This window comes from Hyla sarda, chromosome 4 (assembly GCF_029499605.1).
Source record: "Hyla sarda isolate aHylSar1 chromosome 4, aHylSar1.hap1, whole genome shotgun sequence".
Taxonomy (NCBI): Eukaryota; Metazoa; Chordata; class Amphibia; order Anura; family Hylidae; genus Hyla; species Hyla sarda.
In genome coordinates, this window is record NC_079192.1 from 215423539 (window position 1) to 215446626 (window position 23088).

Here is a 23088-nt window from a genome sequence, read left to right on the forward strand (position 1 = left end):
TTTTGATAAAGTGGGCTACCGTGAAATGTGTCAAGCTATATTCCTGCACTTGGTACCTGTATTTGCTATTTTGTTGATTTTACTGAATTTTGGAATAAAGATGAAGCTTTTATACCACTACTCCTGCTAGTGCTGGACTACTTTCTTAGTTGGGATTGATCACCTGCACAGTGGCGTTCTGTGCACTGGGATTTCTTCTGTAACCTTTGGTGAGCTCATTTCCTACGTATTCGTTATATCTAAAGGATATTTTGTATTAATTTATTTAACAATCTGTGAAAATAAATGTACTTACACTATTCCACAGTAAACTATTTTGAGCTATTATCTTCCAAGATCTGCAAACTTGAGCAATCCTTGCTAGGTCTATCAAATCCATAAAGCCAAATATCTGTAGGGAAACACAGCAAAGAACATTATTATAACATATGAAATATATAAAAGATGAGAAATGAGAATAACAAAGCTAGCACAGTGTCTGTAACCACAATATAAATATGAAGTATATTAAGGAAAAATGTGTTTTAGAAGAGGCAGCATGAAAATTCTCTAATGTGTAAAGTGTAAAAGAAGTAAAATGTGCATCTTGTACAATATACAAGACCCTGAATAATCAGAAGTGCTTCTAAGAAAAATAAACACTGTAAACATATTCCACAAAAGTAATTCTGATCTCTTTAATTGGGGTACTCCGGTGAAAATTATTATTTTTTTAAATCAACTGATTTGTAAATTACTTCTATTTAAAATTCTTAATCATTCCAGTACTTATCAGATGCTGTATACTACAGAGGAAGGTCTTTTCTTTTTCAAATGTATTTTCTGTCTGACCTAAGTGCTCTCTGCTGACACCTCTGTCCATGTCAGGAACTGTCCAGAGCAGGATAGGTTTGCTATGGGGATTTGCTCCTGCTCTGGACTGTTCCAAAAATGGACAGAGGTGTCAGCAGAGAGCACTGTGGTCAGACAGAAAAAACATTCAAAAAGAAAAGAACTTCCTGTGAAGAATACAGCAGCTGATAAGTACTGGATGGATTAAGATTTTTAAAAAGAAGTTGATTTCAAAAAAATGTTTTTTCACCATAGCACCTCTTTAATTCACGTGTTATATTAAAGCATTGCGCTAATTTAAATTATTAGTGAATCTCAAGGAATAGGAACAAACAATCAGCTGTTAGCCATTAGCTAGCGATTCCCTGATTGTGGCCAATATCTGGACATGTCATGTCAAGAGTTAAGATCGGTTGGGGTCTCAGTCATGAGACCCCTCTGATTGTTAGTTATAGCTGGGTGATGTGCAGGTTAGCACGTTTTACTCCCCATCTCGGCGCTGGATGCAGGAGACTGGCTCCATAGACTATAATGGAGCTGTCTGCTGTATCAGTTTAAATGCGCGACCAAGCTGGAAAATTAAGCATGTTACCACATCACATGTTTTAGCTGGCTATGACGAACGATTGGAAAGAGTCTAAGCACTGAGACCCCAAATGATGTTAACTTTTGACATGTCTGTGTAACATGTCAAATTGTAATTTAACGCTAAATTAAATGAAAAAAGCCTTTCTGAGCTATATTTTAAATTCCCCTAATTTTTTACAGCACCATCAGTACTTTATACAGATTGTAGCTTTCTACAACAGCCCCTGTCACCAGTGGGACAATCTGTTGTTATTTTTCAATAGCTGGAGAGCCACAGGTTGGGAACCAGCACTGTAGGAAATAAGAAATCCTATTATCATTAGACAGTTTTCTCAGCTGAAATTAGTATTAATGATTACAGTACAGTACTATATTAAAGAATTACTTTTTAGAGAACACTTTACAGCAATCCTCCTTATCATCACAGACATGATTATAGTGAAAAGTGACAACAGATGGATAAGACAGCACATGACTATTCACAATAAGGTGATAAGTCAGAGCTCAGCCTCCCTTCTCCGTTCTTGCACAATGACCTTCGGACAGATCACAGAGCATGCCTAAAGAAGCCTATAAAAAAATTCCTATAAAAGTGAATAAGGTCCCCTCAAGTTTATTGTGCCTATGTCTATTGGGATTGCTGTAAAAAATATCTCTAAATGCTGTTTAAAGGAGCTCAGGTATGATAGCGACCCCCATAATGTGCTAAAAAATGTAAATAAAAAAACAGATACAAATAAATAAATAAATAGAAAAGAATATACCCTACAATTCTCTTTCGATCATAATGTAATATCCCTATGTATGCTTTTACCCACCTGGAAACCTAGTAGAAAAGTATTGAGATTGGAGGATAGATTTTGGATAGTCATCAGAAAAAAAAATTATTTAATAAATATATGAGGCAGTAGTTGAGGTGGTTTTAGTGGTCTTTGTCACACTTATGAAACATGTTCAATAGTAAGGCAACAGATAAAGGGATGTAAGTCTTACAAAATGTGCAAGGTGTTAAACAAAGAGACCAGGTGAGGTTCTAGGAGGTCAAGATTGGTGTTTGGCTATTCCTAAGGCTGACCATAGACATCAGATACATGTTGATTGAAACCACCTACTGTGCATGGCAGTGTGCATATGGGGTGATTCAGCAAGATAGTTGTTGGCTGACCTATTTAGTATCTATGGCCACATGTATTTGTTTAGTTAATAATGGAAAAAAAATCTGCACTGTTAGAAGAATGGTCTTGCAAAGGACCTCAGCAAGAAGAAGAAGAGTGGTCTTGCAGAGGACCTCTGCTTTGTCTGAGTGTTGCTTTGGAAGAGGGGCAGTTGAAAGAGAGTTGTAAAACAGGAGATATATCTGCTGAGCGGAGTGAATCTGTGGAGCTGGAGTGATTTGTGTGAGTACTTACATTTGCACATAGAGGGAGGAGGGGTAGATTGGTCACAGGTGCTCAAATCTTAGTTTGGGACTTAGTTCTGAGCTTGCTCTGCCTGAGTGTTGCTTTGGAAGAGAGGCAGTTGAAAGAGAGTTGTAAAACAGGAGTTTGAGTGTTACTTTGTGAAATCCCCATAACAAGATGGTCTCCATGTTGGAAAATAAAGTCCGGTGTACATCTTGCGCGATGTATGCAATCCTTGAACAGCAGTTTGAGGGTGCATATTGTTGTGCGAGATGTGTGTGAGTTGTTCATTTGGAAGCCCAGATCCTGGATCTAGAGGAGCAACTGGCAACACTGAAACGCATTGACAATTTAGAGAGGAGTCTCCTGCTCATTGAGCAAGTACTCTCTGGGGTAGAGGTGGGGGAGGATAGTGGGACGGAGGTGCAGGACAGTCAGGCAGCTAGCTGGGTTACAGTTAGAAAACAATGAGGGCATGCCATTTCAGAGCTAGCAGTACTGCAGCAGGACTCTGCGTCTGACCGCCAGGGGGGTGTCTGCTCCAGTATGGAGGGAAGGAGGAGTGCATGGCAGGCCAGACAGGTACTGGTAGTGGGGGACTTAATTATTAGGGGGACAGACAGGGTGATTTGTCACTAAGACCGGGATCGCCGAACAGTATGTTGTTTGCCTGGTGCTCGAGTTCGGCACATCGCGGATCGGGTTGACAGGTTGCTTGGTGGGGCTGAAGAGAACCCAGTGGTCATGGTACATATTGGCACCAATGACAAAGTAAGAGGTAGGTGGAGTGTCCTTAAAAATGATTTCAGGGACTTAGGCCGCAAGCTTAAGGCAAGGACCTCCAAAGGTAATATTTTCTGAAATATTACCTGTACCACGAGCCACACCAGAGAGGCAGCGGGAGATTAGGGAGGTAAACAAGTGGCTCAGAAGCTGGTGTAGGAAGGAGGGGTTTGGGTTCATGGAGAACTGGGCCGACTTCGTTGTCAGCTACTGGCTCTACCGTAGGGATGGGCTGCACCTCAATGGGGATGGTGCAGCTGTGCTTGGGGAGAAGATGGCTAGAAGGATGGAGGAGTATTTAAACTAGGGACTGGGGGGAAGGAACCTACAACATAGAGGGAGAAGATAGTGCAGATAGAGAGGGGGGACTTATTAATGTACCTGGGGTGGAGCGGAGGGAGGGGTTAGAATATTTAATAGGGATAGGCTTCATAGGAAGAAAAAAAAACACACACCACTGAATTGCATGTTGACTAATGCCAGAAGTCTGTCCAATAAAACTGACGAACTGGGGTTGATAATGTCTGAGGAGAATTATGACATAGTGGGTATAACAGAGACTTGGTTGGACGATAGCTGTGACTGGGCTATAGTCTATTCAGGAAGGATAAGAAAAAATGGAATGGGGGAGGAGTTTGTCTTTAAGTAAAGTCCAGTCTGAAGGCCGTGCTGCGGGAGGATATACGGGAGGGAAACGATAATGTGGAGTCATTATGGGTAGAAATATATGAATTCTGAAAATATTCTGCTATAAGCCACCAAACATAATGGAAGAGGCAGAAGATCAATTACTGAGCCAAATAAACAAGGCAGCAAATCAGAATGAGGTGATAATAATGGGGGACTTTAACTATCCTGATATAAACTGGGAGACTAAGACCTGTGAATCTCATAAAGGAAACAGGTTTCTGACTATAGCTAAAGACAATTATCTGTCCCAAATGGTGCAAGGCCTGACCAGAGGGGGCCCCTACTAGACTTAATATTAACCAATAGACTTGACAGAGTAACTAATGTGCAGGTAGAAGGACAACTAGAAAATAGTGATCATAATATAATACATTATAACTTGTTCTTCAATAAGGGAACCTTGCGAGGGGCCACAAAAACAATGAACTTTAGGAATGCAAAGTTTGATCAACTCAGAGAAGCCCTTAACAATATAAAATGGGATAATGTCCTCAAAAACAAGAACATTGACACTAAATGGGAGACTTAAGAATATTTAAAATCTTCACTGTAAGAGGTATACACCTCATGGGAATAAAAGGGTCAGGAATAAAAGAAAACCAATATAGATGAATAAAAATGTTAAGGGGGCAATAAATGACAAAAATAAAGCATTTAAACTACTAAAACAGGACGGCAGTGAAGTAAAATTTAAAATATGTAAAAAAACAGATAAAAGCTGCAAAAAATAGAGACAGAAAGACCTATTGCCAAAGAGAGTAAAACTAACCCCAAAATTTTCTTTAACTATATAAATAGCAAAAAGGTCAAAAATGAAAGTGTAGGCCCTTTAAAAAATGATGAGAAAGAAATTATAAACGGGAATCAGGAAAAAGCAAATATGTTAAACAAATTCTTCTCCACTGTATTCACCGAGGAAAAGCAAATGCCAGGTGAAATACAGCGAGATAAGGTAAACTCCCCAGTACAGGTCACCAGTCTAACCCAGGAAGAAGTACAGTGCCGCCTACAAAAAATCAAAATAGACAAATCACCAGACCCAGATGGCATTCACCCCCGTGTTCTAAAGGAATTAAGTAATGTAATAGACAGACCCCTATTTTTAATATTCATGGACTCTATAGTGACAGGGACTGTTCCCCAGCACTGGCGCACAGCAAATGCGGTGCCAATATTTAAAAAGGGGTCAAAAGGTGACCCCGGGAATTATAGACCTGTTAGTTTAACCACCGTTGTATGTAAATTGTTTGAGGGTTTTCTAAGGGATGCTATTTTGGAGTATCTTGATAAAAATAAATGTATGACTCCATATCAGAATGGCTTTATGAGGGATCTGTCCTGTCAAACTAACCTGATCAGCTTTTATGAGGAGGTGAGCTCCAGACTGGACCAGGGGGAGTCCCTGGATGTCGTATATCTGGATTTTTCCAAAGCATTTGTACGGTGCCAAATAAAAGATTGGTGCATAAAATGAGAAGGATGTGGCTGGGGGAGAATGTGTGCAAGTGGGTATGCAACTGGCTCAACACCAAGAGGGTGGTTATAAATGGTACTTATTCTGATTGGGTGACTGTTACTAGTGGGGTACCACAGGGGTCAGTCTTGGGTCTTGTTCTATTTATTATATGTTACACCTAGCTCTCCGGCCAGATATGCTGGCCATGAGTGCATCCCCACTCTCCCTTCCCCAGCCGGCAGGGATGTGATTCGCAACGCGGGATGCTCCCGAATGCAAGTCCCAGCCCATGTCTCATCTCCGTGCCAATCTCCTCCCTCTGTCTTCCCTCAGCACGTGCCAGAGCTCTCTGATTTAAAGGGCCAGTGCGCCTGTAATTATGATTGTCACCTGCACTGTTTTTTTTTTTATAAATATCTGCATCTTCCTTCACTCCCTGCCGGATCTTTGTTGCACCAGTGCCCTAGAGAAAGTGTTTGTTTGTTTAGCCTTACAGTGTTACAGACCCATTAATTTCATGACCTGACCTTGCTCCTTGCCGCCTGCCTATTGACCTCCTGCTACGTTCCTGTCTACACACCTGTGCCGCCAGTCCTGACCTCCCGCTATCCAGACCTCATCTTGCCTAATTCCTAATGCCTCTCTTCTCCTCAGCCGCCTGCCACACAGGTCCAGTGGATCCACTGCCTCCTGAGAATCCTGCCTACTGCTGTGAGTCTTTACAGTAAGATCTGGCCATAGACCCCACTGAGGTACCTCTGCATGAAGTTACGGATCTTCCCTCCATTGTGGTTCTACAGTCGCAGCAGTTAGCCTGTCAGGTGCAACAACTGAGCCAATTGTCTGCTATGATGCAACAGCTTCTAGCCATGCAGCAACAGCAGGAGCAGACACAACCTGCTCCAATCTCTCCACCTGTTCCTGCTGCTCCTTGCGGATCCAAGCTTCATCTACCTTACCCTTGAAGTATGATGGTGATCCAAAGATGTGTAGGGGCTTGTGACTCTGTGTTCCATGAATCTGGAGCTCATGGCGGATCAGTTCCCGATGGAAAGAGCACAGGTGGCGTTTGTGGTCAGCCTTTAGTCTGGAAAAGCTCTGGCTTGGGCTACACCTCTCTGGGATCGTAATGATCCGGTTTCCTCTAACCTGACGGCCTTCCTTGCTGAATCCCGCAGTATATTTGAAGAACCCGCACAAGCCTCCTCTGCCAAGGGAATTCATCCGTCGGTGACTATGCGGTTCAATTCCTCACTCTTGCCTCAGAACTGGCTTGGAACGATGAAGCCTTGTGTGCACTTTCTCAAAGACTGTGTTATATGTCCACAGCGTCCGGGAAACGCTCACACCTAGGACATGTGGGAGAGGCGTCCCTAGGTGTGAATACTACCTCTCCTTGATTGACCATCCCTGTTCAAGTCTATACTTCGGCCAAGTCTTCATTCTTCGTTTCCGCATTTTTGGACTCAGGTTCTGCTGGTGACTTCATTGACGATTCCTTGGTCCATAAACATCAACTTCCTGTGACTCAGCTTGCTAAGCCCTTGTATATTTCTTCTGTTAATGGACACAATCTGGACTGTAAGGTGCTATTCCGCACAGAGCCTCTCGTCATGCAAGTAGGAGCCTTGCACAAGAAAAAAAATTGAGTTCTATGTCCTACCACATTGTATTTCGTAGCTTCTTCTCGGTCTTCCATGGGTTAAACGTCATTCTCCTCAACTTGACTGGAAAATGAGAGAAATCACACGCTGGGGACAGTTTTGCTAAGGTGCCGTGGGTCTCACCAGAGCCCGCCGCAAGGCAGGATGGGCTTGCTGTGGCAGGCGACACCCAGGTCGCTACCCCCGACACAGCTCAACCACACAGGTAACTGGGCAAGGCGAGGTACCGAAGGAGGAGGCTGTAGCGTAGTCAACGTAGCAGAAGGTCAAGGCAGGCGGCAAAGGTTCATAGTCAAAAAATGTAGCAGGAAGGTCTGGATACACAGGTATGGCAAAACAGGCAATAGGGAACGCTTTCGCTCAGGCAATTGGCACTGAAGATCCGGCAGGGGTGTGTGGGAGGTGCAACAACTTATAATGTGCTGTCAGGTGCTTTTACTAATTATGGGAGTACTGGCCCTTTAAATTTCAAAGCTCTGGCGCCCGCGCACCCTAAAGGATGGGAACGCGAGGCCGGAGCTGAGAGAGTGAAAGAGCTGCAGGAGCGGGACGTGGTGAGTGACGGGCCGGGATTCGCAAGCGGGAGCGTCCCGTGATGCGAATCCTGGCCCCGCCGGCGGTCGGGGACACTGCGCTCACGGCTGGTGCTTGCAGCCGGAGCACAGTGTGAAACAGGGTTATTTAGTTTAGAAAAAAAGAAGGCTTAGGGGTGACCTAATACCTATGTTTAAATATATAGGGGACCATACAGAGATCTCTCCCATGATCTATTTATACCTAGGACTGTATCCATAACAAGGGGGCATCCTCTACGTCTTGAGGAAAGAAGGTTTCTACACCAGCACAGACGGGGGTTCTTTACTGTAGAGTAGTGACACTATGGAACTCTCTGCCAGAGGAGGTGATCATGGAGAACTCTGTAAAAGAGTTCCAAAGAGGTCTGGATGCATTTTTGGAGTTTAATAACATTACTGGTTATGTATACTTATGTATACAGAAGGTTGTTCCAGGAAGGTTGAAGGAATTTTTAACTCTAGTATTTGGTTTTTTTGCCATCAACTCAGTAGGGACTCATTAGGGATATAGGTTGAACCTGATGGACTCTGGTCTTTTTTCAACCTTATGAACTATGTTACTACATAGTACAAAGGAGAGGAGCCGTAAACAACTTTTAATATATATTTCAAAATGTCACATAAAAGAAAAAATATTCTCAAAAAAACAAACAAACAAGAAAAACTATAACCAAGAGACAAGATAAAAAGCAGTATCTCAGGTTATGCCGGACCTATAAGTAGTAGTCACAATGATAAAGGTGTGATACATACGATGGTAGCCAAATATAATGTGAAGACCCCAGAACCACTGTAATTGGATGCGCTGCTACACTAGATAACCTTTTGTTCTGTGAACCCCAAAGTCAATTGTCTGTAACCCATTGTAATATTACACCAAATGTTCAATGCATAAAATTTACAAGTGTGTTCACTTGTCGGTTTGTTTTATGCAGTTTTAAAGCTAATGGATTGAAAGACAAAAAGTTTCAGTCTCTCTTTTTCTGTGTCCAAGAAAAAATAGAAAAATACTAAACTGTGTAAAAACCTGGCTAACAATGGGAAAGCCTAAGCAGCAACCACCTCCCCAGCCCCAATTCACATATCAGTTTAGCCTATGAAATAAAATAGCCATGTAAAATTGCAAGTCAACCATTCTGTAGAATGGAAAGAAATGTAAATTTCATCTAAATGTAATATTTCCATAGAGATTTAAGACAATACAAAACAGCATAGAACGGATTCAAAAGTATTGTACCTTAAAGAGAGCCCTCTGTGGTAGTTGAGAAATATCATCTTCACCTTCCCGCATGGCGGAAGAACTGACGTTTCCAAAATCATCCATTTCCCCTCTTTCCAAACGCTTGTGAAAATAAAATGATTACAAAATTATAGCAGAAATTTGGTTATATTCACCAGATATAAGTAAATATATTAATAATCATCATAATAATAATAATAATAATAATAAAAAAAATGTAGAACTGACAACTTGAGTGGTGGTTTATCTTCCCGAGAAAAAAAGGACTGGGTAGTTAAAATCCAATTGCCCAATTCTTATCATCCCTGACATCTCCTATAGGGGAAGAGTTGTAAGGTGCCTACATTCTCAAACAGTTTATAGGCCATGTTATGGCCATTTATTGCTTAAAATATGCCCTAGAAGTATTATTTGAAATTCAAAAGGGACTTTTATTTTACAGCCGAAATTGTTATGACCAAGAAATGTTTCACAATACATCCAAATGTCAAACAGTTGCTTTTACGTAAAACAGAAGGCTCAAAAAAAAAAAGTCTGAAACGTTCAGGCTTTTTATAGCCAAAAATTTTTTTTATCAGCCTCAAAAATAATATGTTAAGATAGCCTCAGACTATAGAAATATGAAGTTGTAAAAATCCTGAACCTGCTGGCTTTTAATTTGTAAGATGTGCAGGGCTCACAAGTTTGGTCCATGGTGGCTTTACTACATGGGAGACAAGCATAAATAACAGTCCCCATGTCATTTTGTCATGCTGCCAAAAAATTATATTTATCCTTAAGTTTTTGCATATCTTTTTCTAAAATGATGGACCAAATGTTTTTTTTAACCATAGAACTATTACTATGAAACTATAAAAAGACTGTGCTTGAGATATTATGAAACAATAAAAGTTTTATTACGTCTACATTAAACACTTGATAGCTCAGCCTGTAAAACATTCATTGGGAACTGCTAGAATGGTAAGTACTCAAGAATTGGCAGCTTCGATTCTACTAGAGTTAATGTGCTACAGAACTTGTTATATTAGGTAGTGACAAAAAGCATTTTACAGCTTTTCAATATTTCTTACATTCACCACGGCAATTATTTTTTTTTAATAGAACATCACTGTATCCGATAACTTATAATAAAAGTTGACCAGGATTGGCACTATTATAACATATGGTTTAGTACAGGGGCGTAACAAGTAATCATGGATCTGGGCACAAAAGCTGGAATGGGGCCCCATTCGATCATGACCACTTTTAGATTCATATTTAGAAAAGTGTAACGGAGCTGGATGTGGATCCTCTAACCTGTGTAGCTGATGACTCGGACCATATCGGGGAGAGGAGTCTAAGGTGCCGCTGGTCTTCACCAGAGCCTGCCGCAAGGATGGGCTTCCTGAGGTAGACGACACCTAGGTCGCTACCGCCGACACGGCTCGACCACACAGGTAGCTGGGCAAGGCAAGGTACCAAAGGGTAAGGCAGGAACGTAGTCAAACGTAGCAGAAGGTCAAAGCAGACGGCAAAGGTGCGGAGTCTAATAACGTAGCGGAAGGTCTGGATACATGGGTAAGGCTAACAGGCTATAAGGGTCGCTTAATCTCAGGCTAGGGGCACTGAAAATCCGGCAGAGAAGTGTAGGAGGTGCAGGGACTTATAATGTGGTGTCAGGTGCAAACACTAATTATGGGCGCACTGGCCCTTTAAACTTCAGAGCTCCGACACGCACGGGCGCGGCCTTAGAGACAGGATGCGCGCGCCGGAGCAGAGAAACAGAGGCAGCAGAGGAGTCAGAGAAGCCTGGTAAGTGACGGTCTGGGACTCACATGCAGGCGCGTCCCGTGATGCGAATCCCAGCCCCGCCGACAGCAGGGACAAAGTGCTTGTGGCCGTCGTGTGCGGCCGGTGCACGGTCCTTAACAAAAAGCTTATATTTAGACTTCCTAAGCAAAGGGATAAATTTGGCGACAGCTATCTCTCGTAATCCTCCATCCTACATGTCCATACTCAACAATGAGTATGTTTTCCGAAAGTAAAGGCCAGAAGGCCCCTTCCAGACAGTTAAAATCCAAATGCCCAATTCTTATCATCACCTACAACATCGTCCATAGGGGGAGAGTTGTAAGGTGTCTATGCACATTAGATCAGTGTTTCCCAACCAGGGTGCCACCAGCTGTTTCAAAACTACAAACTTCCATCATGCCCAGACAGCCACTGCCTGTCCGGGCATCTGAAAGTTGTAGTTTTGCAACAACTGGAGGCACCCTGGTTGGGAAACACTGCATTAGATGGTCCAGCACATTTATCTGATATATATGGCCAGTTATAGTCTCACAGCAATGTCATAGTACTGGCTTAATGCACACAGTATTGTCAAATTACAGGGGTATTCCTCACAGGATATTACAGTATTGGGATACTGCACAAAGTATTGTATTAACAGTGGGATAATGTGCATAGTAATGTGTAAAGTAAAGTAACACAGTAAAATCGCAATACAGCATATTTACAAATATTGAGAACAGTTCAGTTACAGTACAGAGATAGTAAACACAGTGATGTCACATTGCAATGACGATTTAATCAGTGATGTTACAATGCAAGAATTATACAAACAGTGATGTCATATGCAGGTATAATGCAAAAATAAAAGGAATAATATGGTGACATCACACAAATGCAAAATGTGATGCAGCAAAAAAAGGATAATGCCCATAACCACCAATCAGATTTCTTCTTTCATTTTTCAGAGGCCTTTTTAAAAAACCTATACAGGTTTTGCTAAGTTTCCAAATATGCACCTCAGATGTATTGATGAGGCTTTTCTGCCCCTTATGTGGTGCTGGTAGTTACGCACATAGGGGGATATATATCAAAATCTGTGCAGAGGAAAAGTGAAGCAGTTGTCCAAAGCAACCGATCAAATCGCTTCTTTTATTTTAAAGAGGCCTTTTTAAAAATTGTAGAAGCAATATGAACAGTTGCTATGGGCAACTGCTTCACTTTTGACTGCACAGGTTGTGATAAATCTCTTTATAGTAATGTGAAACGGAGTGATGGAAACCTAAACTAACATTGAGGAGCATTTTCCAAAGAAAACATAAAATCTGGAAACACAATATTTAGGCTGTGGTCATTTAATATTCTATCCAGCAATTTCTAAGTCATCATAGTTTCCTACAGTGAAACAGATACTAGACTGTAATACTAAATCATAGCCATTCCTCTCTAATGCTACTCTACATAAACCTGATGATATGATTTAGATAAACATGTTTTTTTAGGATTTTGGCAGAAGTGGCCAAAATCATAAAAAAATAAAAGCTAGCATTTAGTAATTATAAAACAACCCAGAGCAATGAAGATAGGGAAATCTACAAGACTAGGCAGAAAGAGGCCAAGCAAGTTATAAGAATTTCTAAAGTGCAGGCAGAAGAAAAACTAGCTCAGTCTGTGAAAAAAGGGGATAAGACATTCTTCAGATATATAAATGAAAAAAGGAAATTAAAACAAGGTATAACTAAATTAAAAACAAAGGAAGGAAGGTGTGTAGAAAAGAATAAAGGGATAGCCGACTGCCTTAATGAATACTTCTGTTCAGTTTTTACAGAAGAAAAAGAAGGAAAAGGACCTCCATTAGGGGTGAGCTAGCAAAACCGTGAGAGCTTAGTGGTGAGCTAGCAAAACCGTTAACTGATTTATTTAACCAATCACTGGTAACAGGAGTTGTCCCGGAAGATTGGAAATTAGCAAATGTCGTGCCTATTCACAAGAAAGGTAGTAGGGAGGAATCAAGCAACTATAGGCCAGTAAGTCTGACATCAATAGTGGGGAAATTAATGGAAACCCTACTAAAGGATAGGATTGTGGAACATCTAAAATCCCATGGATTGCAAATTGAAAAACAACATTGGTTTACATCAGGGAGATCATGTCAAACAAATCTTATTGATTTTTTTGACTGGGTGACTAAAATATTCGATGGTGGAGGGGCAGTAGACATCGCATATCTAGATTTTAGTAAGGCTTTTGACACTGTCCCACATAGAAGACTTATTAATAAACTACAGTCATTGAGCTTGGACTCCCATATTGTTGAGTGGATTAGACAGTGGCTGAATGACAGACAACAGAGGGTTGTAGTCAATGGAGTATATTCAGAGCAAGGTCTTGTTACCAGTGGGGTACCTCAGGGATCTGTACTGGGACCAATATTGTTTAATATCTTCATTAGTGATATTGCAAAAGGTCTCGATGGTAAAGTGTGTCTTTTTGCTGATGACACAAAGATATGAAACAGGGTTGATGTTCCTGGAGGGATATGCCAAATTGAAAAGAATTTAGGAAAACTAGAAGAATGGTCAGAACTCTGGCAACTGAAATTTAATGTGGACAAGTGCAAGATAATGCACCTGGGGCGTAAAAACCCTCGGGCAAAATATAGAATATTTGACACAGTCCTGACCTCAGTATCTGAGGAGAGGGATTTAGGAGTAATTATTTAAGAAGACATAAAGGTAGGAAGACAATGTAATAGAGCAGCAGGAAACGCTAGCAGAATGCTTGGATGTATAGGGAGAGGTATAAGCAGTAGAAAGAGAGAAGTGCTCATGCCGCTGTACAGAACACTGGTGAGACCTCACTTGGAGTGTTCTGCGCAGTACTGGAGGCCGTATCTCCAAAAGCATATAGATACTCTAAAGAGAGTTCAGAGAAGAGCTACTAAACTAGTACATGGATTGCAGGATAAAACTTACCAGGAAGGGTTAAAGGACCTTAACATGTATAGCTTGGAAGAAAGAAGTGACAGAGGTGATATGATAGAGACTTTTAAATACATAAAGGGAATCACCAGACTAAAGGAGGAGAGCATATTTAGAAGAAAAACTACCACAAGAGGACATAGTTTTAAATTAGAGGGGCAAAGGTTTAAAAGTAATATCAGGAAGTATTACTTTACTGAGAGAGTAGTGGATGCATGGAATAGCCTTCTTTCAAAAGTGGTCTCTGCAAATACAGTGAAGGAATTTAAACATGCATGGGATAAGCATAAGGCTATTCTTCATATAAGATAGGGCCAGGGACTATTGATATGATTCAGATTATTGGGTAGACTAGATGGGCCAAATTGTTCTTATCTGCCGACACATTCTATAATATCTATATCTATAATGGTTTGGTAGGGCCTGCCTGTTTCTCGATTTTTGCTGCCAGGGTAAATAAGGATCTGTTATTTTGGATTTCAGTCCTGGAGATTCCCTGGAGAATATAAGCATAGGTTAAAAAAAAAAAAAAAAATTACATTTGTAAATATGCGGGTCCAACTAGTTTAAACTCATAAGGACCACAGATTTTTTTTATTTTTGCACTTTCGTTTTTTCTTTTTCACCTTCTAAAAATCCTAATGCTTTTAATTTCCCAGCTACAGATCCATACGAGGGCTTGTTTTTTTGGGCCACCAATCTTACTTTGTAATAACATCAATAATTTCACCCCAAAATCTACGACGAAACAAAAAATAAATCTTTGTACGAGAAAATTGAAAAAGAAAACCTTTTTGGGGCTTCCGATTCTACACAGTGCACTTTTTGATAAAAATGACATTATCTTTAGTCTGTAGGGCCATATGATTAAAATGATACTAATCTTATATATGTTTTATTTTTTTACTTCTACTTCTTTTAAAGGGGTTATCCAGGAATGGAAAAACAGAGCTATTTTCTTTCAAAAACAGCTCCACATCTGTCTCCAGGTTGGGTGTGGTATTACATATTGGCTCCATCATTTCAATTCAGTTAGATCTGCAGAACCACACTAAACCTGGAGATGGACAGGGAGCAGTTTTTGAAAGAAATTAGCTCTGTTTTTCTATTTCTGGTAACCCCTTTAAGTCCCAATAAGCCATTATATGCCATATGCACATAGAAAGGATTAAAAATTGTTCTGGCGTGCATGCACTGTTGGATTTGAATATTTGGTAATTTTATGTATGATGAGTAGTGAACAAAATGAAGGGAAAATGTTTTGTATGAATGAATATAATAACATTAATGATAAACTTCCTATTTTAATACTTAATAGCCATGAAGTCTCAGAAAAAAAGCAACAAAAAGAGAAAAGAACTAGAGGCTAGTTTAGGTATGTCTAATGCAAATTATACAAATAGGAAAAAATTCACTGAACAGTATGTCCATTCTAAGCCCTCACTTATACTATTCAGATGCTATTCTTTATAACTGCAAAAAAGCAAGTCATGTATTTGGTACAATAAGACAAACTTTTTATATAAATGTCTATTGAGGAAATGGTATATTAGAGCAATATGAAGAACACAAATAATCTAAATATGCTGCTGCAGACCACAAAGCTAAGGCAGCATTTCAAAGGATTTTTCTGTTACACAGCGCTGCTAAATTTGAATCAACTAGGGAATAGGGACAGTTTGAAACATTCAGAAAAATCATGTCATAGCACCTGCCTGGGATTACCAAACCATACCTCCACTTTCTGCATTTTAGTCATTGAAGAGCACACATGAAAGGCCTGTGCCACTAATCATCTATGGTACATTATGGGTTTCTACAATGAGCAATGTGTCCTAGCTGTCAATGTTTGTAGGCGTGCTTTGAAAATGGCCCAAACAGCTGGTAACAAACTAACTAGAATACAATTCATCTCATTGTTCCCATATGTGACAAATATACATAGAAAATGTGATCTTCTCATCTAAAAATAAGTATCCAGCTAAAGAAAAAAAATAAAATAAAGAGTAGTAAACTTACACTAGAGGGATTTATGTATATAAAAATGTGACCAGACTTGGAATAATACAGTATGTAAAGTGATAAGCCAGACGCTCTATGCATTCTTGGATTTGAGATGAATACAATTATCTAATGCATTGTGCACACAGACAAAAACCTTGCTACACTGCACTGATCTCCAACTACCAGTCTCTGTGTTAAATGGGCACTGTCAGAATAAAAAACTTGGTAAAACAATAACCTTTAAACAACAACAAAAAATGTGGTCTCAAATGGCTGGAGGTGCTCAACCCCAAATGCGGTTGTGTAATTATACTGGGCGAGCAGATCCTGCCCTTGTAGTCCGTTGCTAGGGGCGATCCCCAGCACAAAAATGCATACAATGGAGGATGTCTGCAGTGGACTACAAGTGCCACACTAGAATCCTACACCAGACAGACGATGTGGATGTGTAACAATTAGAACAATACAATACAATACAAGAATTTAGGTGCACTACTGTGGTAGATGTAAACAATGACATTGGCTATCCCTAAACACTGATGTTAAAATTGAGACATTGGCCAGTATATCCTTATATGAAGAACATACCAGAGCCCGCACACCAACGCCAAGGTTTCTCAAATGGCACGGGGCCTAGCGCTAAACCTACCTGTGCATGATAAGCAAAACAGGGACAAGTGGGCAATTACGGCAGCAATAGGTCGACTCACAGAGTCCTCCCAGGTACCCTCCAGCGTGGCTAAGTACACATACAATGGGAGGAGGGAGGCAAACTGCAAGCCCCACCTAAGTTGGCTAATATAGGTGCATGGCCTCACAGGTGCTACCTTGATGCTGCCTGGAAAATGTTCAAGGCGCATTACATATTGAGTTTACACACCTCCAAGTATAAAATTTAAACAACAACAAAAAACGTGGTCTCAAATGGCTGGAGGTGCTCAACCCCAAATGCGGTTGTGCATTTATACTGGTAAAACAATAACGTTTCTAAGGCTGCATTCACACCTTGTTTTCAGCCTATGGTTGCCGGATCCGGCTGGAGGAGGGGAAAACCGGGCACTACCGTACCCCAGCCAGACTGGCGCTGAAATCTATTTACTTTAACCCCTTAAGGACCCAGCCCATTTTCATCTTAAGGACACGGACATTTTTTTCACATCTGACCACTGTCATTTTAAGCATTAATAACTCTTAGATGCTTTTACTTTTCATTCTGATTCAGAGACAGTTTTTTCATGACATATTCTACTTTATGTTAGTGGTAAAATTTTGTTGATACTTGCATCATTTCTTTGTGAAAAATTCCAAAATGTTATGAAAAATTTGAAAATGTTGCATTTTTTTTACTTTGAAACTCTCTGCTTATAAGGAAAATAAACATCCCAAATAAATTATATATTGATTCACATATACAATATGTCTACTTTATGTTTGCATCATAAAGTTAACATGTTTTCACTTTTGGAAGACATCCGAGGGCTTCAAAGTTCAGCAACAATTTTCCAATTTTCACAAAATTTTCAAAATCAGAATTTTTCAGGGACCAGTTCAGATTTGAAGTGGATTTGAGGGCCTTCATATTAGAATTACCCCATAAATGACCCCATTATAAAAACTGCACCCCTCAAAGTATTCAAAATGACATTCAGTAAGTGTGTTAATCCTTTAGGTAATCCGTAGAGAAGAGAAAAAGAAACCAGGGCAACTCACCAATTACGTAAACTTCAAGCTTCTTTATTGATCCATGAAGGGTATAAACTGTGCAAGACACGGGTGGACAGACAACAGGGGGACGTTCGTTCGGGGCTACGGTGCCGTTTCGCAAGATATGCTTCAACTGGCCCACATCGTCTTCCAGCCGGAAACACATTTAAATAACCCTCCCCTCCGTTGCCATAGAAATGAGCCAAACAAAAGGTAAGTGCAATTAAAAATGTTAAAAACAACTGTGTGATACTCCTAAGATATTCATTTATGTTAGTAGTGCACTGAGCTCAGTACGTTCATTAAGACCTAAAGGCCCCATTGCTTCTAACCGAAGAATCCATTTAGTTTCATTTTTTAACAGTATTTCTTCTTTATTTTTCCCAGCAATACCATGTTCGATCCTCTCAAGTCCGGCAAAACGGAATCCATATTTTTCTTTCGAATGAACTTCATTAATATGTTGAATAAATCTAGTGGCTCCGATGCCGGTTCTGAGGGATCGAACATGTTCGCGGATTCTGTGAAATAAGGGCCTCTTTGTCTTCCCAATATAAAATAATTTACATTTACATACCAATGCGTACACTACATGAGAGGATCTACATGTAATACATTGTTTCACATTAATAGTATTACCTGCTAATTCTACAACTCTACATTTCATGTTTAGAGAGCAAAATGAACATGAACGGCAAATAAAATTTCCTTTCGGGCGTAGTTCAGACAACCAATTCTGTCCCGTTGCGTTTTTTCCTCTTTTCAATAAATCTCCAATTGTTTTCGTTTTTCTATATGTAACGATAGGTTTTTCACTAGTAGTTATTGCTATGTCAGCATCCTCTTGTAAAATAGGATGCTGACATAGCAATAACTACTAGTGAAAAACCTATCGTTACATATAGAAAAACGAAAACAATTGGAGATTTATTGAAAAGAGGAAAAAACGCAACGGGACAGAATTGGTTGTCTGAATTACGCCCGAAAGGAAATTTTATTTGCGGTTCATGTTCATTTTGCTCTCTAAACATGAAATGTAGAGTTGTAGAATTAGCAGGTAATACTATTAATGTGAAACAATGTATTACATGTAGATCCTCTCATGTAGTGTACGCATTGGTATGTAAATGTAAATTATTTTATATTGGGAAGACAAAGAGGCCCTTATTTCACAGAATCCGCGAACATGTTCGATCCCTCAGAACCGGCATCGGAGCCACTAGATTTATTCAACATATTAATGAAGTTCATTCGAAAGAAAAATATGGATTCCGTTTTGCCGGACTTGAGAGGATCGAACATGGTATTGCTGGGAAAAATAAAGAAGAAATACTGTTAAAAAATGAAACTAAATGGATTCTTCGGTTAGAAGCAATGGGGCCTTTAGGTCTTAATGAACGTACTGAGCTCAGTGCACTACTAACATAAATGAATATCTTAGGAGTATCACACAGTTGTTTTTAACATTTTTAATTGCACTTACCTTTTGTTTGGCTCATTTCTATGGCAACGGAGGGGAGGGTTATTTAAATGTGTTTCCGGCTGGAAGACGATGTGGGCCAGTTGAAGCATATCTTGCGAAACGGCACCGTAGCCCCGAACGAACGTCCCCCTGTTGTCTGTCCACCCGTGTCTTGCACAGTTTATACCCTTCATGGATCAATAAAGAAGCTTGAAGTTTACGTAATTGGTGAGTTGCCCTGGTTTCTTTTTCTCTTCTCTACGGATTATTTGCATTGGACTTTGCTATTACCAGTGAGCACCATCAGACGTGGTTGAGCCAGCAGAGGCATTGGATGTCAGGTGCTAATAATTAAGGAAGCAGTGCCGAGTTTTTTTCTTTCTACTATTTAATCCTTTAGGTGTTTCACAGGAATAGCAGCAAAGTGAAGGAGAAAATTCTAAATTTTCATTTTTTACACTCGCATGTTCTTGTAGACCCAGTTTTTGAATTTTTACAAGGGGTAAAAGGAGAGAAATCCCCCTAAAATTTGTAACCCAATTTCTCTTGAGTAAGGAAATATCTCATATGTGTATGTGAAGTGCTCTGTGGGTGCACTAGAGGATGTGAGTGAGTTTTTCTGAAATGGTTTTGGGGGGGGGGGGGCATGTCACATTTAGGAAGCCAAACAAATTAGAACAGCAAAAAAAAAAAAACACATGGCATACTATTTTAGAAACTACACCCCTCAGGGAACGTAACAAGGGTTCCAGTGAGCCTTAACACCCCATAGGTGTTTGACGACTTTTCGTTAAAGTTGGATGTGTAAATGAACTTTTTTCTTACTAAAATGCTGGTTTTTCCCCAAAATGTTACATTTTTACAAGGGGTAATAGGAGAAAATGTCCCCCAAAATTTGAAACCTCATCTCTTCTAAGTATGGAAATACCCCATATGTGGACGTCAAGTGCTCTGCTTGTACACTCAGAAGAGAAGGAGTCACATTTGGCTTTTGGAAAGCAAATTTTGCTGAAATGTTTTTTTGGGGCATGTCACCTTTAGGAAGCCCCTATGGTGCCAGAACAGCAAAAAAATAAAAAAAAATACACCCCTCAAGGAATGTACAAGGGGTACAATGAGCCTTAACACCTCACAGGTGTTTGGTGACTTTTTGCTAAAGTCGGATGTGTAAATTAAAAAAAAATTATTTTTCACAAGAATGCATTTTTTCCCCAAATTTTACATTAATAGAAGAAAATTCCCCCCAAAATTTGTAACCTCACTTCTTCTGAGTATGGAAATACCCCATGTGTGGACATCAAGTGCTCTGCTGGTGCACTACAATACTCAGAAGAGAAGGAGCGCCATTGGGCTTTTGAAGAGAGAATTTGGTTGGAATAGAAGTCGGGGGCCTTGTGCGTTTATACAGCCCCCCCCCCCCCCCGTGGTGCCAGAACAGTGGACCTCCACATATGTGACCCCATTTTGGAAACTACACCCCTCAAAGAATTTAATAAGGGGTGCAGTGAGCATTTACACCCCACTGGCATTTAACAGGTGTTTGGAACAGTGGGCTGAGCAAATGAAAAATTACATTTTTCATTTTCACGGACCACTGTTCCAAAAATCTGTCAGACACCTGTGGGGTGTAAATGTTCACTGTATCCCTTTTTACATTACATGAGGGGTGTAGTTTCCAAAATGGGGTCACATGTGGGGTGGGGTCCATTGTTCTGGCACTATGAGGGCTTTGTAAACACACGTGGCCTTCAATTCCGGACAAATTTTCTCACCAAAAGCCCAATGGCGCTCCCTCTCTTCTTAGCATTTTAGTTCGCCCGCAGAGCACTTAACATCCACATATGGGGTATGTTCTTTCTCAGGAGAAATGGGGTTACAAATTTTGGGGGGCTTTTTTTTTCCTATTTTCCCTTGTGCTCTTGTGAAAATGAAAAATTTAGGGTAACACCAGCATTTTAGTTAAAACATTTTTTTCCCGTTTTCCCATCCAACTTTAACGAAAATTCATCAAACACCTAGGGGGTGTTAAGGCTCACTATACCCCTTAATACATTAAGTGAGGGGTGATTTCCAAAATGGGGTCACATGTGGGTATTTTTTTGCGTTTATGTCAGAACCGCTTTAAAATCAGCCACCCCTGTGCAACAATTTAGGCCTCAAATGTACATGGTGCGCTCTCACTCCTGAGCCTTGTTGTGCTTCCGCAGAGCATTTTACGCCCACATATGGGGTATTTCCGAGAAATTGTGTTACAAATTTTGGGGGTCTTTTTCCTTTTACCTCTTGTGAAAATAAAAAAGTATGGGGCAACACCAGCATGTTAGTGTAAATTTTTAATTTTTTTTTTACACTAACAGGCTGGTGTAGACCCCAACTTTTTTCCTTTTCATAAGGGGTAAAAGGAGAAAAAGCCTGCCAAAATTTGCAACGCAATCTCTCCTGAGTGTGGCCCTAAACTGTTTCCTTGAAATACGACAGGGCTCCAAAGTGAAAGAGCGCCATGCACATTTGAGGATTAAATTAGGGATTGCATAGGTATATTCTACGCCAGTGATTCCCAAACAGGGTGCCTCCAGCTGTTGCTAAACTCCCAGCATGCCTGGACAGTCAGTGGCTATCCGGAAATGCTGGGAGTTGTTGTTTTGCAACAGCTGGAGGCTCAGTTTTGGAAACATTGCTGTAAGATATGTTTTTCATTTTTATTGGGAAGGACAGTATGAGGGGGTGTATATGTAGTGTTTCATCCTTTATTATGTGTTAGTGTAGTGTTTTTAGGGTACACTCACATGGGCGGGGGTTTACGGCGAGTTTCCTGCTAGGAGTTTGCGCTGCGGCGGGAAATTTGCTGAATCTCAAACTTGCAGCAGAAAACTTGCTGTAAACCCGCCCGTGTGAATGTACCCTGTACATTCACATGGGAGGGGCAAACCTCCAGCTGTTGCCAAACTACAACTCCCAACATATACTGACAGACCGTGCATGCTGGGAGTTGTAGTTATGCAACAGCTGGAGGCATATTGGTTGCGAAACACAGAGTTTGTTACTTAACTCATTGTTTTGCAACCAGTGTGCCTCCAGCTGTTGCAAAACTAGAACTTCCAGCATGTACAGTCACTCAGTGCATGCTGGGAGTTGTATTTTTGCAACAGCTGGAGGCACAGTGGTTGCAAAACTCGGTTTCACAACCAATGTGTTTCCAGCTGTTGCAAAACTGCAACAATCAGCATGCATTGACAGTCAAAGGGCATGCTGAGAGTTGTAGTTTTGCAACAGCTGGAGGTACACTGCTACAACTCCCAGAATGCCCTTTGGTAGTCTGTGCATCTTGGGAGTTGTAGTTATGCAACAGCTGGATGCACACTTTTTCATAGAAAAAATGTGCCTCCAGCTGTTGCATAACTACAACCCCCAGCATGCACAGACTACCAAAGGGCATGCTGGGAGTTGTAGTTGTAACTCCAGCTGTTGCAAAACTTCAACTCCCAGCATTCCCTTTGGCTTTGCATGCTATGAGTTGTTGCTAAGCAAGAGTAGGAGGTGGTGAACAGGCCTCTCCTCCTGCTGTTTCCTGCCGCCGGGACCGCCGCCGCTGTATCCTGCCACCAGGACCGATCCTGCTACTGCTCCTGTCGCCGCCATCGATCCTGAGGGGACCCCGCCGGACCAGGGCAAGGTAGGAGACCCCCGCCGGCCACGATCGCAGCCATCTTCACCGCCCAGCAGGGTCGTCATTGGTCGGTTGTTCTGACCGATCAATCACGTGATCGTGAGGAAGCACCCGTGCCACCTCACTCCTGCTGTCCGAGACAGCCCCATTAACCCTTTTTTTCCGGGTCACCAGAGACCTGATTGACCCGGAATAGCTGCAAATGGCCGGTCTGAATTGACCCCCCCCCCCCCCCCAGGGGTTTGCACGGGGTGCCTGCTGATAGATATCAGC

General features: G+C 40.9%; 1 protein-coding gene across 2 annotated transcripts in view; it reads right to left on the reverse strand.

Annotated features, from left to right (window-relative positions):
* Positions 1-23088, reverse strand: part of FBXL13 (F-box and leucine rich repeat protein 13) — a 278659-nt gene that overhangs the window by 178032 nt on the left and 77539 nt on the right. For both annotated transcript variants that reach the window (XM_056573484.1, XM_056573483.1), the window contains 2 exons: positions 9225-9329; positions 296-391 (listed from right to left, as the gene is read on the reverse strand). In XM_056573484.1, coding sequence (XP_056429459.1) covers positions 296-391; positions 9225-9329 — 201 coding nt within the window. The remainder of the gene's footprint in view (positions 1-295; positions 392-9224; positions 9330-23088) is intronic.